The sequence below is a fragment of the Callionymus lyra genome, chromosome 8, assembly GCF_982586985.1.
Source record: "Callionymus lyra chromosome 8, fCalLyr1.hap1.1, whole genome shotgun sequence".
Classification (NCBI taxonomy): Eukaryota; Metazoa; Chordata; class Actinopteri; order Syngnathiformes; family Callionymidae; genus Callionymus; species Callionymus lyra.
In genome coordinates, this window is record NC_141825.1 from 22346162 (window position 1) to 22361929 (window position 15768).

General features: G+C 35.6%; 3 protein-coding genes across 3 annotated transcripts in view; 2 read left to right on the forward strand and 1 right to left on the reverse strand.

The window, feature by feature from the left end:
• The window catches only part of LOC148074020 (alpha-1,3-mannosyl-glycoprotein 4-beta-N-acetylglucosaminyltransferase C-like), a 44508-nt gene extending 40607 nt beyond the window's left edge, over positions 1 to 3901 (forward strand). The window contains exons 3-5 of the mRNA XM_087797359.1: positions 1470 to 1612; positions 1946 to 2093; positions 2647 to 3901. Coding sequence (XP_087653485.1) covers positions 1478 to 1612; positions 1946 to 2093; positions 2647 to 3815 — 1452 coding nt within the window. The 5' untranslated portion in view covers positions 1470 to 1477 and the 3' untranslated portion in view covers positions 3816 to 3901. The remainder of the gene's footprint in view (positions 1 to 1469; positions 1613 to 1945; positions 2094 to 2646) is intronic.
• A 1842-nt stretch (positions 3902 to 5743) lies between these two features.
• Positions 5744 to 11121, forward strand: rnf141 (ring finger protein 141). Its single transcript, XM_087796958.1, has 6 exons — positions 5744 to 5828; positions 6142 to 6325; positions 7208 to 7316; positions 8170 to 8351; positions 8427 to 8534; positions 10164 to 11121. Exons 2-6 carry the CDS (start codon positions 6192 to 6194, stop codon positions 10312 to 10314), a joined length of 684 nt encoding a protein of 227 aa, XP_087653084.1. The 5' UTR covers positions 5744 to 5828; positions 6142 to 6191; the 3' UTR covers positions 10315 to 11121.
• A 1393-nt stretch (positions 11122 to 12514) lies between these two features.
• On the reverse strand, positions 12515 to 15246 carry LOC148074022 (myoblast determination protein 1 homolog). Its single transcript, XM_087796957.1, has 3 exons — positions 14558 to 15246; positions 13719 to 13800; positions 12515 to 13336 (listed from the first exon to the last, which is right to left on the reverse strand). Exons 1-3 carry the CDS (start codon positions 15152 to 15154, stop codon positions 13113 to 13115), a joined length of 903 nt encoding a protein of 300 aa, XP_087653083.1. The 5' UTR covers positions 15155 to 15246; the 3' UTR covers positions 12515 to 13112.
• Between the last annotated feature and the right edge of the window lie 522 nt (positions 15247 to 15768).

Genomic DNA, 15768 nt, shown 5'->3' on the forward strand with positions numbered 1-15768 from the left:
ATGTGATGCTTGTCGAAGGTGCTGGTCGTCGTCTGGCTCCAATGAATGAATGAAACATTGTAATTGCCTTTGTGTAATTAACAAACGTGAAATAAAATAAAATAAAATAAAATAAAATAAAATAAAATAAAATAAAATAAAATAAAATAAAATAAAATAAAATAAAATAAAATAAAATAAAATAAAATAAAATTATGGCTCACACAATAACACAGAATATGAAGTTATTTAATAAGTTATTTAGTTGATCTTTTATAACTTTATTATTTTATTTCGAATGGTAATTAGTAAGTTAGTAAGTTAGTAAGTAATTCGTATTTATAGAGCTCTTTTCAACACCTTCATTGTTCCATCATTGAGGGAAATTTAAATAACGTCACATTAATAAGTCCACAAAAAGATATTGCACAGACATAAAGATTACATTAAACATACAGTACAGGTATTAAAAATGAATAACAAAAACAATAATTTATGAAATCATGATCATTTTAACAACAAGAATTAACAGTAGTAGTAGAAACAGGCTATGCTATGCTATGCTATGCTATGCTATGCTATGCTATGCTATGCTATGCTATGCTGTGCTGTGCTGTGCTGTTATGTTATGTTATGTTATGTTATGTTATTTTATGTTGTTATGTTATGTTATGTTATGTTATGTTATGTTATGTTATGTTATGTTATGTTATGTTATGTTATGTTATGTTATGTTATGTTGTTATGTTATGTTATGTTATGTTATGTTATGTTATGTTATGTTATGTTATGTTATGTTATGTTATGTTATGTTATGTTGTTATGTTATGTTATGTTATGTTATGTTGTTATGTTGTTATGTTGTTATGTTATGTTATGTTGTTATGTTATGTTATGTTATGTTATGTTATGTTATGTTATGTTATGTTATGTTATGTTATGTTATGTTATGTTATGTTGTTATGTTATGTTATGTTATGTTATGTTATGTTATGTTATGTTATGTTATGTTATGTTATGTTATGTTGTTATGTTGTTATGTTGTTATGTTGTTATGTTATGTTGTTATGTTATGTTATGTTATGTTATGTTATGTTATGTTGTTATGTTATGTTATGTTATGTTATGTTATGTTATGTTATGTTATGTTATGTTATGTTATGTTATGTTATGTTATGTTATGTTATGTTATGTTATGTTATGTTATGTTATGTTATGTTATGTTACCTTCTATTTTATAGATATTATGATGATATTGTTTTTCTTTGCCTTGTATTTACCAGATTTGACCAGGGATGTATTATTATTACATTTATTTTGTGAAAAAAAAAGTTTTTAATGATTTTCTAGTCAAATATATTGAGTTTGTAATGTGAACCAAACTGCTTCTAATAGCACCGGAAATAAGTCAACAAAACAGGAAACAGCTTTGAAAATTAAAAGTCATCTTGGGGTGTTTCAACTTTCGATTTGTCTGTGGATTCTTGCAGTGAGCGACATGAACGCCAGACCCCAGTGGAAGAACGTGGACAAGATGAGGTGCTTCAGGAAACGATCCATGTTCCCCTTGTTGGGCTTTCTCATCACCTTTCTCCTTTTTTTCAACCTGTACATGGACGGCGGATACGTGATGGTGAGCTTTAACACCCCCAGATAGAGCTACATGTTGAGTTATATCATGCTCACGTTTATAAATACACACATGTGGCATTCCTGTTATTATAGTTTCACTTATTTAGGAGTAATAGATAATAACCACAATTAAATATCAATGTTTATGAGAATATTGTCATAATAATCAGCTTTTTGTTGAGTTGCCTGTGACGAATAAAATGACACGTGACAGCAGAATAAAGCAATAAAACTGCATGATGAATATAGAAATATAATTTGCTGCACAATAAGATCATTTATGAATTGTTAATCCAAGCGTTGCTTTAAACGTGTCCTGTTATGATGGTCTTAGGAGGCGGAGAAACGACAGCTGGGAGAGTCACTGATGCATCCTGCAAACTCGGACAGATACATCCACACGTTCAGAGATCTTTCTAACTCCTCCGGGACCATCAACGTAACCTATCGATACCTCGCAGGGACTCCTCTGCCTCGAAAAAGTGAGTATTCATTAACATTAGTGAAAAATGTCATAACTGGATTTTTTTACAGAGCTAAAACCAAACATGAAAGCCATGTTTCTTTGTCTCCAATGTAAAAAAGTTGACATAAAAGGAGGGGAAAGAATGTTGTGGTGTTTTTATATGTTGATTGAACCAGTTATTTATCTGTCAGAAACACAATCAGACCTCTTTGCCTTGACTTGTCACTCTTCTTCCTCTCTTCTTGTAGTTCTAGTTCTTCAGTTGGAGCCATTAAATAAAATGAACGTTTATCGTACTCAAAGGAGGGAATGTCAGAGTGATTGACACATCTTCACTCAACCGTCACAATTTTTTGTCAGATATTTGCATGTTAACTGTGAATAACAAAAAAAATCAAATTACTTTATTTTACACAAACATTATTAAAATAATATAAACCATCACTATGATTTAAAAATACATAACATTATTTGAAAAACAAATGCTGCAATTAAATATCGCTTTATTGTCATTTCCTCACTACGTCTATGTTCCTAAATGATCATCAGTTATTGTTTTGTGTCCACAGAGTTCCTCACCATCGGACTGTCGTCAGTGAAGAGGCGTCGAGGGAACTACCTTCTGGAGACCATCAAGTCTATCTTCGATCAGTCCAGCTATGAAGAGCTGAATGAGATCATGGTCGTGGTCCACTTGGCGGACTTTGATCTGGTCTGGTGTGAGAACCTGGTTCATGAAATCACCCGGAAGTTCGGCCACCACATCATCGCCGGACGTCTCCTGGTGATCCAGGCTCCGGAGGAGTTCTACCCATCGCTGGATGGACTGAAGAGGAATTACAACGACCCGGACGACAGGGTTCGGTTCCGCTCCAAACAGAACGTGGACTACGCCTTCCTCCTCAACTTCTGCACCAACCTGTCTCACTACTACATGATGTTGGAGGACGACGTTCGCTGCTCCAGGAACTTTCTGACGTCGCTGAAGAAGGTGATCACCTCTCGGGAAGGTTCCTACTGGGTCATGCTGGAGTTCTCCAAGCTGGGCTACATTGGGAAGCTCTACCACTCCAAAGACCTGCCCCGCCTGGCCCACTTCCTGCTCATGTTCTACCAGGAGATGCCATGTGATTGGCTGCTCATTCATTTCAGGGGTCTGCTGGCCCAGAAGGACGTGATCCGCTTCAAGCCCTCACTGTTCCAGCACATGGGCTACTACTCGTCCTACAAAGGAGCCGAGAACAAACTGAAAGACGATGACTTTGAGGAGGACTCTGTAGACCTTCCTGACAACCCTCCCGCTAGACTTTACACCAACATTAAGGTTTTTGAGAACTATGAGGTGAGCAAGGCCTACAGCAGCATCACGGACGAGTACTTCTGGGGGAAACCTCCTTCGATTGGAGACTTCTTCGTCATCGTCTTCAACAAACCCAGCAAGATCCGTAGGATTACAATCGTCACGGGTACCGAGGACCGTCAGAACGACATCCTCCACCATGGAGTTCTGGAAGTGGGGCAGAAGTCGGTGGAGACCAAACAGGGGCGACAGTGCGGCTCTTACATCACGGTGGGGGAATTCAAGTGCGGGAAGATCGTGGTGAACAACGTGGACCACAAGATTGGCTTCGACATCGAGTGCGTGCGGATCATGACCACCGCCAGTCAGCTAGAGTGGCTGATCATCAGAACTATTAGTTTATGGACCACACAGCCTGTCAGTCAACTCACGAAGTAGCAGAAGATATTTTTCAATACAAATATTTGCATTTTTTTTGATGAATGCATTTGCTGTGTAAGTGCTGTTGGAGACTTTATTGAAGTCTCTATTGGCTCAGTGGGCCACCTGTGAATTTTTCAAATGTGTTATAATAAAAGAATGTACCGTCTATAACAGAGTCTTCATTTCCTATGTTGAATGGGCCGAGACTTTATTTCCAGTGTTGTAAAAACAAAACTTTTGTATTTTACGTGACAAACTGGAAAATGCGAGTCAAACAACAATATTTTATTTATTTACCTGATGTCTACTGCTCTCTAGTGGTCAAAATAAATTTTACATTCAAATGGCTATTTCTATTCACTGAATTAAGAAATAAAAAGTTAAAAATATCTTACCTTATACCTTAATATACCTTTTAGTTTACGGCCACACAAAGCAATCATAAAGAATTGAAAAAAAATTAAAAATACACATATCAACACCTGCTGTTATTATTTCAGATCAATAAGTAATTAAGTAAATAAGTAATAGTTCATTGTAAAGCCCCTTCTAGACCAGGGTCACAAAGTGCTTTAACAATCAAAACAATAGATTTTTAAAAATATTCTTAAAAGATCAAGATACATAAGACAAACACAGGAGTCTCAGAAAATCAGGGAAAAGCACAAATCAGAATGTCTCAAGATGTTTCTTGAAGGAGTCAGTAGATCATCAAACACAGAGAGAGAGGAAGATCGTTCCAAAGCTTAGGAGCAACAGTCTGGAAGGATTTCTCTCCTCTGGTCCGGAACCATCAGTAGATTCTGATCCACAGACCTCAGAGCCCGAGCTGGGGTGTAAGGCTGGATCAGATCAGTGATGTAAGGAGGAGCCTGACCATGAATAGATCTGAAAGTAAGAACCAGAATTTTAAAGTTGATCCTGAAAGACACTGGAAGCCAGTGAAGAGATTTAAAGATCGGGTAAATGTAAGTTCTTCTACTAGAGCGAGACAGACTTCACACTGCAGAGTTTTGTGTTAACTGCAGGCGATACAGCTCCTTCTTGTTTAGACACGAAAATAAACAATAGTCCAGACAAGAAGACACAAACGCATGAATTACAAGCTCCAGATCGTGTTGTGACATCATTTTCCCAAGTTTAGGGATTTTTCTCAGTTGAAGTTTCTGGTCAGTTTTCTGCAGTGTTGCACTAGAGACACAAGATAACACACAAGAGGAAATTCTACCTTCTACAAATACGAATTTTCATTTGAATCCACTAAAGAAAAATAAACATATTAAAATATAAAACCATAAAATGTTAAATGTTTTTTTTAAATAAAAAAAAACAAAAAACAGTTGTTAATATATAAGTTAATGAACCATTTCTGTATTTACTCGTAGCCACGCTGGGTAAGAATAACTTTCGCTATAATTTTAAACAATAACATTTGTTATTGCACAGATCTTACTTTACCATCTGGTGGACAAACAAGGTAGGTTAAACGACTGCAATAGTGTCAACAAATGTATCATTTTAATGTTGTTTAATTGTTCGCTGTATTTCTTGAAGTTAATTTGCTCTTAGTTTATGTTATTTTATTCATTGCATTTGTTTTGTGTTTTATTATTTTTTCAATTCATGATCAATAATATAATTAAATAGTTAAATTAAGGTAGAACCTTCACCTTTTTTTTTAAGCCCAATTTAGTTTACGATTTATGTTATTTATTGTTTACTTAATTAGTTTTATTTTCTACGTCTACAACACCACAAAAAGCAAAACTTCTTATTTTTCTTTCTTTAAAATAAATTGATTAATTAAAAAAATAACAAATATTATTGCGAAACTTGCTCCTCCATTCTCATTGGTTGATATTTAATAACTGACAGCCTGAGCAGCGAATCGGCTTGCACAACCCGAATAACAACCCCGCCCAGTGACGACGCCATTAACCAGCGACAGCGTCAACGTAAACAGAAAGTCCAAAACGATGCGACACTGGCGTTTAAACGCTGAAATTTGCGTTTCCATCGGGATTTTTGGTAAGACGTTCAACTCCAGTTGTGCAGGACATATTTATCAACCTTATAAGACGAAGCATTCTTTAGTTTAACCGTATCTGCCTGTTTCCTGGCTAGTTCTGTCGTACTGTTAGCATGTTGCTCCTGAAAACTTCACTTGTCGCTGATAATAAAAGAAAATATTAGGTTGAAACTGAAACTTGCACCGAGAATGTATTTGAAATATCCGCACCTTTGGCACTCATTAATATACACAAACCATAAATATGTATCTTTGCAGCATTTATAAATACATTTCTGGGACACCTTCTAGTTTATTTTGTTTGTTTTTCAGACGTGTAAGCTGTCGTGTTAAAGGGCTGTTGAGACAACATCAGCCCCGACATGGGTCAGCAGATTGCGGGTCACGCCGTGTCCCGTCTCCCTGAGAAACTGGTCAAACATGTGGGTCTGGTGCGAGACAGCGGGTACGTGACCTACGAGGAGTTCCTGGCCAGGGTCGCTGAACTGAACGATGTGTAAGTGAAGCACAAACGACTGGAGCAACATTAATATAGTTTGTGTTTGTGTTTGTGTTTGTGTGTGTGTGTGTGTGTGTGTGTGTGTGTGTGTGTGTGTGTGTGTGTGTGTGTGTGTGTGTGTGTGTGTGTGTGTGTGTGTGTGTGTGTGTGTGTGTGTGTGTGTGTGTGTGTGTGTGTGTGTGTGTGTGTGTAAAAATGTTAAAGGATTAAATCATTGTCCTGTGATAAAGATTAAGAACGTTACGAGAATGAACTAATTTCTCGTAAACCTCCTTAACACTAAGTCAGCATTTTTAGGTGTGACCTTTTTTGTTGCACCCGACTTTCAAAATGTCATAACTTGCTTATTACTTAAAATGGTTAGTATCATTTAAAATGAATAATCTAATGTTAAATTAGAAGATTTTACTCTCAAAATATGCATAGAAAAAACGAATGAATAGCCCAAATTGAACAAGAACACCATAGGTTGTTTATATATACAGTAATGAAAACATAAAGCACATTTAAGGTGTATTTTTAATTGATTGAATTCATGTGTTGGAAGGGACGGAAAACGGTCGGCGGGTCCAAAAACTCAATCCATTTAAAAGATATTTGTCAGACGTGCAGATAAATGTATGAAGTACATTATTATAGTGATTCCAATGAATATTTAACTCAAGTTTTGTCAAGTGAAAACTTGGGAAATGTTGTCATCACTGTGTCGTGTGTACATGATCAATCCAAAAATGTTTATGACCGGGGAGTACAATGCTCCGACAGCTGTTCAGATTCCGGGATCAAATTTGAAACCACTGCCGATATCCAGGAAGCGGCAAATGCATGCATACCTATAGTTAGGGTTTGATTTCTTCTTCATTTCTTCTTCCACCTAAGGACGGCCAAACTATCGGCAGGGCAGCAGAAGCACCTGCTGTTCGAGGTGAAGCCAGGATCTGATGCCACAGCCTTTTGGAAGATGGCAGTAAGAGTGGTCTGTACCAAGGTAGGCTCACTTAAATCATCTATATTTTCTTTAGACACAGTTTCTCAAGGTTAATGCATAATAATAAAATGTTTTATAACACATTTATTAATACATTATTTAAAAATGAAGAATCATTGTTATTTTTCAGAGAGCATGACTCGAATATATATATATATATATATATATATTTTTTTTTTTTAATTGATTGACAGCACTCTAATTGATGTATTAATCAGTTTTGCAAACATTGTCATAGAGCAGATCAAAAGCATTGGATTAGTGTTTGTTTGTCTTTGGTGCTGCCTCCCATTATATTTACATTTAAACGGATGTAACATTTTTAATGTTGATGCTTATTATTAGTTTTTATTGAAATGTTTGTTTGATGATTAAATTACTCACTTTTTTATTCATTGAATTCATTTGTTTTAAATTGATTTTTTATTTTTCCCCTAATACTTTAGTTTGAAAAAAATGGAATGTAAAAATGTACATAGTTTCATATTCTTATTCCCATTAATCCCAAAATATTTTTTTTTTCATTTGTATTCCTTTTTACCCTTTTTAAAAGTGTTGGTATAATAGTGTCACCAGTCAATACCTAAGGAATACTAAGCTTGATCGAACAGTCACATGATCGTCTCCGCGTCGTATGATTGGCTGAAAGTTTGATCAAGTAGCTCTTATGTATTCATTCAATTATTGATGAATACAAAGAAAATAAAGCTTTCTATATTATAGATTCAATAAAACAAATTCATTTTTTCAATAAACAAATTATTAAAAAAGACAACCTTTCAATAAACAAAGTTTAAATATTTAAAAATGTTAAATTCAACATGTGAATATTTATCTCTGTGATTCCTGCCAGATCAACAAGGAGAGCGGGAGCTTGGAAGCCTCGCGGATCATGAACTTGTACCAGTTCATCCAGCTCTACCGCGACATCACCACTCAGGCCGCCGAGGTCTTGTCGGCGCAGGCAGCGACCGAAGGAACGTCCTCTCAGATGCCCACGACCGACTCCTGTCAGGCCAGCATGTGGATGGGCCGGTGAGTTTCTCTCGTAGCATTTGAAAACTTGGATATCCTCTCATTGCTCTTGTTCCATCTTCGTCTTTGGTTCAGAGTGAAAGAGCTGACGGATGAGGAGGAATGCTGCATATGCATGGATGGAAAAGCAGATCTCATTCTGCCCTGCTCCCACAGTTTCTGCCAGAAGTGCATCGATAAATGGTGAGTTGACTCGAGTTATTCTAACGTACATTTGCTACGATGACAATTATCATAGGATTGAGTTGATGCAGGTTTATTAAAGCTCAACTGATGTGTTGATTTAAGTAGTAAGTAAGTAAGTAATATTTATTTATATAGCGCTTTTCCAGACCAGGGTCACAAAGCGCTTAAACAATCAAAACAATACTCAAAAAAGTACATACTTTAAAGATCAAGATAATACTGAGAACAACACAGGAGTTCGAGAAATTCAAGGAAAAGCCTGAACAAATAGAAACGTCTTAAGGTGTTTCTTAAAGGAGTCAGTAGATCCATCAAGCGCAAAGAGATTTAAAAGATTTAAAAAGATTTAAAAGCGCAAAGAGATCTATTTAAGTGTGTCTTAAATAGATGTTGGACTCTATCGTATCATCAGTGTCTGTTTGAACAAAACTCTCTTTTCATTGAAATATTTACATTTGAAATTTAGAACCTCCCACTGAAAACACTTTGTTTTCCTGGAGATAAAATCTTGTTTACCATAACCACACCCACTCTGCTGTGATTGGTCAAACATTGAGGTTTGTCACCACACTTTATCAGTCCAGGAAGTCTCCACCTCCAAGGGAGTTTTTGTAAAAAAAAAAGAAGAGGGTGTGATCACACTGGCTGGAGGAGGAGTGAAACCATTATCACCTCATTGACTCCAGTCTCGTAACCTCTTGTTCGCCCAGATTTCAGACATGGGAGAGTTTTATAAAGTAATTACTTCAAAACGTCACCATGAGAGGAAGATTTTAACATTTGAATTATGGGGGTGAATCGGTAGAGTCGTGTTTTCATCTTCCATTTTACTATTGAATGATTGATGATTGATTGATTGACATTCCCTAAGTCTTTACACATTTTAGTTATTTCAACAGTTCAAGAAGAAAATTATTAATCATGAATTATATTAGGACATTCAATAAACATATAAAATAATGGTGTCATATAAACACAATAATAAATATAATGATAATACTAATGACAATAAAATACAAATAATTATGTCATATAAAAACAATAATAATTAAATAATAGTAATGATGACAATCAAATAAAAAAATGACATTAATTAACACAATAATAAATAAAATAATAATAGTAATGACAATAAAATAATCATGTCATATAAACACAATAATACATAAAATAATAAAAATAATGACGTCAAATATAAACACAAAAATAAATAAAATAAAAATAATGACGTCAAATATAAACACAAAAATAAATAAAATAATAATAATGAGACTAAAATAAAATGAAGGATGTCATTTAAGCACAATAATAAATAAAATAATAGTTCTAAAGACAATAAAATAAAAATAAGGATGTAATTTAAACACAATAACAAATAAAATAATAATAAGGACAATCAAATAAAAACAATGAAGGCAAATAAACACAATAATAAATAAAAAATAATAATAAAGACAATAAAATTAAAATAATGATGTAAAATAAACACAATAATAAATAATCTAATAACAAATGTATAAACAACAATGAATACTAGTACAAGAGTTAAAAGCATGAATTAAAATAGGTATATTATTCAAGATATTATCCCAATAATACCTGGTTGTGTCCCGTGTCCTCCTGCAGGAGCGGTCAAAGCCGAAACTGTCCCATGTGCCGCCTGCAGGTGACTTCTGCAAGTGAATCATGGGTAATGCCCGACATGCCGACCGAGGAGGACATTGCCGGCTACATCCTCAACCTGGCGGACGAGGCCGGATACGCACACAGGCCTTGACACGACAACACACTTAGTACCAGTCTGACACACGTGACACTTTAAAGATCCCTTTTGTAAGAATCATCCAAACCCAGGATGCACTTTACGTCGGTGTTGTTGTGAAAAAGATGTTTGATCACCAAATATGGAGAGAACTTCATCTGAAGGTTTAAAAATAACATTATGATGTGTTTTAAATCAGGAAGTAGTACTGCAGTGCTTCTGCTGGTAGGATCTCATCAACAATATCTATGAAGTAAATACGAAGGTTTTGTGTTTTTAAATCTAATCATCTGGACTAAAACTGTAGTTCTGTGGTTAAAACTGCGTCTTCTTTCTTTGCACTCTGGGATTCACTTTTTTTTCTGATAGTTCTTAATGAACTGCTGTAATTGTACTGTACTCTTTCACATTTTATCTGACAAAAACAACATGTTTGATTTGTTGTGCGTTTTATCTTGTAATTGAAACATCAGATTTTGCTGTTTTAAGTTTTTTCTCACTATAGAGAAGTTTTTAATTCTTCATTTGCACTTTGACAACAGTTTCATTTCAAAGACTGCAGATGTTTATGGAATTATGGGCTGCGATGGTGTCTTAAAGTTGAACTGAAAAAAAGTACAAACTTTGCATTTTGTTGAAGTTTGTAAATCTACAGAGACTCTTATTTGTATGTAAAATATAAGCGTTAATGTTTAACGCTGTGGTGTGACAATATCACCTGCAGTTCACAAAAAAGTGTGTAAGAATTTAAAAAAAATCTCATGTAACTGTTTGTTCACCCAAATATTCTTTAATAAAATAAACATTGTATCACTTTACAAATGTTTTTTCTTTGACCAAGAATCAAGTTAAAATGTCAACATCCGTGTTTTGGTCTGAGTTAATTTCCTATACAGGCCTCAACATGTCGGACATGATGAAAGTGTGTCATTAAAATACTCCAAATATAAAAGTAAAACGAAAGGTTGCGTGCGAGCTCGATGTAGTGCCACAGTCTGATCAACAGAGGGCGCAGTTTACCATAAAACAATTGATTTCTCGGAAATGCTTCATGACCTTGAATTATTTTCTAGAAGTGTTTATGAGTTGAAGTCTTAAGATGATGCTTTAGTAGAACATTAATCTATGGAAACGATTTTCTGTTGGTTCTTTTGTTTGTTCTCATTGTTGCGTGAAAACCAACAATTTTATAAATGTTTTGACAATCTTTAGACGATTTCATTTAAAAGTAAAAACAAATGTATGACTTTTAATAACCTTTATTTTACTGTTAATTTACTAAAATATTACAATACACATTTTTCATACACTTTCAAAGTGTTGTTCAATATAGTGGGGAAACTAATGTCTAAAAAAATAATGAAAAATGTAATTGATCTTTATAAAATACAATAGTTTTTTAATTTATATATTTTTATATATTTAATACAATACCTAAATAAATGTGTTTACCTTCTAAAGTCTGTTCTTTTTATCAGTTTTTTACTGTTCAATTATTATTAACTCATTTAAAAGTTTTATGATTAAAAAAAAATCTATACACTTATATTTCTTATTCGAGTCTAATATAGTGTGAAAAAAACTACATCATCCAAAAAAAGGATTGTTAAAAGTTGTCAAGTCCCATCATTAAAATGGAAAAAACAACAATTTGAGTGATATTAATAAATGCTCTGTCATGTCTATTATACATTAAAAATAAAACAACAGTTTCACGTTTTATTTTAATTGAACTTTTTTTGTTTTATCAAGTGTATTAAAAAAAACGAAATATATGTGTTTACCTTCACAAGTCTGTCATTTCCATCTTTTTTTTAACTTTTAACTTAATTATTAATGTAATATAAAATGACTACAATAACGCTTTTTATATTTGAAGTTTTTGCTTAACATAGTACTGTAGTTAAAAGTAGTTAACTGACATATTGAATACCAAAATCTAATATGAAATTAAAAATTTTAAATCATGCAATTTCCCTTTTTTCTGCATTAAACATTTATTTTTGTTTCAAATAATTGTCATTAAATCCCTAAATAGTTATCTCTACCTTCTTAAGACTGTTCTTTTATCAGTTTTTACTGTTCATTTTTCATTATATATGTCATTTATCATAATAATCTTTCAGTATACCTGTAGTGTGTAAAAAAAACACAAACCAAAGTATGATGAAGAGTCAAGTTTGTATAAATAATCAGGTTCATTTATTTTGTCAGTCGACTGTCACACAGTTTAGATGTATAAATATAAAGTTTAACATTTAATTCACAACAAACAAAAAGCACATGGACGGAAACATTAAATACATAATTAATACTTTGAGTTGGAACAAATCTTATTTACACGGTGTATATACAATCAAAAAACAAGATGGTCCTCTGCTGCTGCAGTGAAAGAAAAAACAAATGAAAGAATTCTTGATGTGGTGGAATATTGTTGCTAACTTGTTTAAGATTCATCAAAATACATCGTTTTGTTTGAATAAATGGTTCATCGTGGCGTCGACTTCTCCGGGAGGAATTTGGGGCCGAGGGTGGACGAGAGCGGAGGAATGTAAACGGAGGGTCGTGACCTCCGTCCGAGCGTAAAGACAGAAATATAATTTAAAATATACAATAACAGCTGTTCTGGTTGAGTTAAGGTCTGACTTAAGTGGTTCTTAAACTGTGGTGATCTGGGATTAGACGAGCTCGTCTGGTCATTTTTGGAATCAAACTACTTGGTTACATTTTTCGAACATCTCAAGACATTTTTAAGAATTTTTCTGGGGGCACCGTTGAGCTTCAGGAAGTGAAGGCCCTGTGCGTGTGTGAGTCTATAGGACTTGGTAGATGAGGTTGGGGTCTTGGCGGGCGGTCGGGGACGGGACCTCCATGGGCCCGGGGCCCACCAGGCCCGGGGCGGGGAGATCCGAGGGCGGGGAGTCGGACGTGTCCAGGCTGGGCATCAGGCTGTTGTTCTCGGTGGAGATTCGCTCCACGATGCTGGAGAGACAGTCCAGGCTGGACACCACTGAGCTCCGCTCGGCTTTGACGCCCGCTGAGGAAGACAAGTCTTAAAGTTAGAATTATAAATGTCACTAAATGATTTCTGTTCATCGTTTTTCATCAGTATAAGTCACTTAAATCCTTATAAAAACAATAGTTTCTTCAATGTATTGATTGAAACATCCTTAAATAGACATATTTTCAACATTAAATTCACATAAAAATCCAATATAATGCGTCTTAATTTAAAATAAAACCCACTGTTTACTTTTATTACATAAATTAACATTTAAAGGAAACAAAACCTTCCCAAAAAACACCTTTTACTGCTTTATTATCTTCATTTGGCTCAGTTTAGGACCTACCCGAGTATGAAAGTTCTTTCATGACTAGATAAAGTGAGAATCTGTGGTTGTTGTTGGAGGTTTTCTTACCATTCTGCGTCTCAGAGAAGTAAGAACCGTTGTCGTAGTTTCCTCTGCGGCTCGACTGACACGATGGGCCGTTGAAATCTGTCTGTTGAAAGAAAAAAATGTGATTTAAAAAAAAAGCAAACATATAAAATAAGATTTAATTTATATCCTTTTGATCACCTTGAAGAAATATAGTGTTAAAATGAAATGTATAATTACTGACTTATATCTGTTGCTGAATGATTTTAAATTGACGTTTTTTAATAGTTAATAATGTTGTGGAATAGTGTTTGAAATAGTATGAATTATTATTAATACATAAGTGTTGCTATGTTTGTCTTTATTTGCTTTAAATTAATCTTTTTTTTTTTTAAATATAATTTAAAGTATAAGCAGAGAAACAGTTTAGTGGAAAACAATGAAGGAAACGACACTAAGAATCATGACCATGAAAAGAAAGTATATATATAATACAAAAAACCTAAACGTCAGATTAAATCCATTTTAACAAATAGTTAAAATGTTACAAGTACTACTTTAATAAGTAAAAATTAGCTTTGCTTGTGTTTATTGTTTTCAAACTATTAAAAAAAGTTTTAAAAGTCTAAAAAGTTAATCAAAAGACACAAAAAATCATAAACATCCAAAAATATGTTAGCAAATACTTGAATTAAACCCTTTTTAAATGTCGCCAAAAGTGTTAAAAAGTACTTTTTTGACTTATATAAACGTCTGATATCATTCAGTGGAGAACTCCTGAAGAGAAAACTAAATTAAAAGTGTAAAAAAAAAGCTATGTTTAGGATCAAGTGCCTCCGACCTCCGACCCTCACTGACAGCTGTCAGGACCCTCAACTCACCATGCCGTCGGAGCAGTTGGACCTCGGGCTGGAGGCGTCCGAGTCCCCGCTGTAGTGCTCCATCACCGGGTAGAACCCGTCGTCCTGCCCGCCCCCCCGCAGCAGCGCCTGCAGGGACTCGATGTAGCTGATGGCGTTGCGCAGGATCTCCACCTTGGGCAGCCTCTGGTTGGGGTTGGCGCTGGTGCATCTCTTCAGGGTCTCGAAGGCGTCGTTGACCTTGCTGAGGCGTCTCCTCTCGCGCAGGGTCGCCGCCTTCCGGCGGTCCGCGTTGGTGGTCTTCCTCTTGCAGGCCTTGCAGGCCCACAGGAGGCAGCGCCCGGCCTGGTGGTGCCCGCTGGGGGCCCGGACGTGCTCGTCGTCCTCGCCGTCGCCGTGGCGCCGGTGATGGTGGAGGTGCAGCAGCGAGGACGGCGAGGAGGAGGACGAGGACGGGGAGGAGGCCGACGAGGACGATTCGTCCGGCTTCAGCAGGCCCACATGGACCAGCCGGGGGTCCAGGTCCTCGAAGAAGTGCATGTCGCTGGTGTTGAAGCACGGGTCGTCGTAGAAGTCGTCGGCCGCCGGGATGGGGAAAGAGATATCCGACAACTCCATGATCGAGTCCGAGAAAACCGGGGCGGGGAAGACAAATCCAGAAGTTTGGAGTCAAGGAAGGACCTGGAGCAGCGACTCGTGCGGCTGAAGGAGGAGGGAATGTAGGGTCCTGTCACTCACTGTTCTGGACCCTCGACAGCTGACCTGCTCCTCTTATACATGGAGGGTCAAGAGGGGGTCCGGGCACTGAGGAGGTCTGACCAATCGTGGGGCAGCAGGAGGGGTTTTACGACTTCACGGTAATTAGTGTACGATTACCAGTGCGGACCCCCCCCAACACCCCGCCCCGCCCCACCAGCACCAGCACCCCTGAATCTACCATAGAAACAAATAATAACAAATGACACAGAATTAACCCAAAAACAACTTAACTATAATAATTTTTATTTATTTATTTTTTTTATTTATGTTACAACATAAAAAAACAACAATAAAAACTTTTGTCATTTTATTGCACTTTTGCTAATGTTTATATTTGTATTTACTCACAGAATAGCACGTGACTGGATTTAAGGTGAAAATAAAAAAAACAACTTAATAAAAATGGGGATTTTTATTTATGTCACAACATAAAGAAAAAAAATCTTTTGCTTTTTAACTGAATTTATCAATCT

Coding starts and splice junctions, on each gene's coding strand:
- rnf141 (XM_087796958.1), top strand. CDS start 6,192: ATGGGTCAGCAGATTGCGGGTCACGCCGTGTCCCGTCTCCCTGAGAAA. Junction 7,317..8,169: donor TAAGAGTGGTCTGTACCAAG/GTAGGCTCACTT, acceptor GATTCCTGCCAG/ATCAACAAGGAGAGCGGGAG. Junction 8,352..8,426: donor GCCAGCATGTGGATGGGCCG/GTGAGTTTCTCT, acceptor TCTTTGGTTCAG/AGTGAAAGAGCTGACGGATG.
- LOC148074022 (XM_087796957.1), bottom strand. CDS start 15,154: ATGGAGTTGTCGGATATCTCTTTCCCCATCCCGGCGGCCGACGACTTC. Junction 13,801..14,557: donor CCAACTGCTCCGACGGCATG/GTGAGTTGAGGG, acceptor TTCTTTCAACAG/ACAGATTTCAACGGCCCATC. Junction 13,337..13,718: donor CTTCTCTGAGACGCAGAATG/GTAAGAAAACCT, acceptor TGTCTTCCTCAG/CGGGCGTCAAAGCCGAGCGG.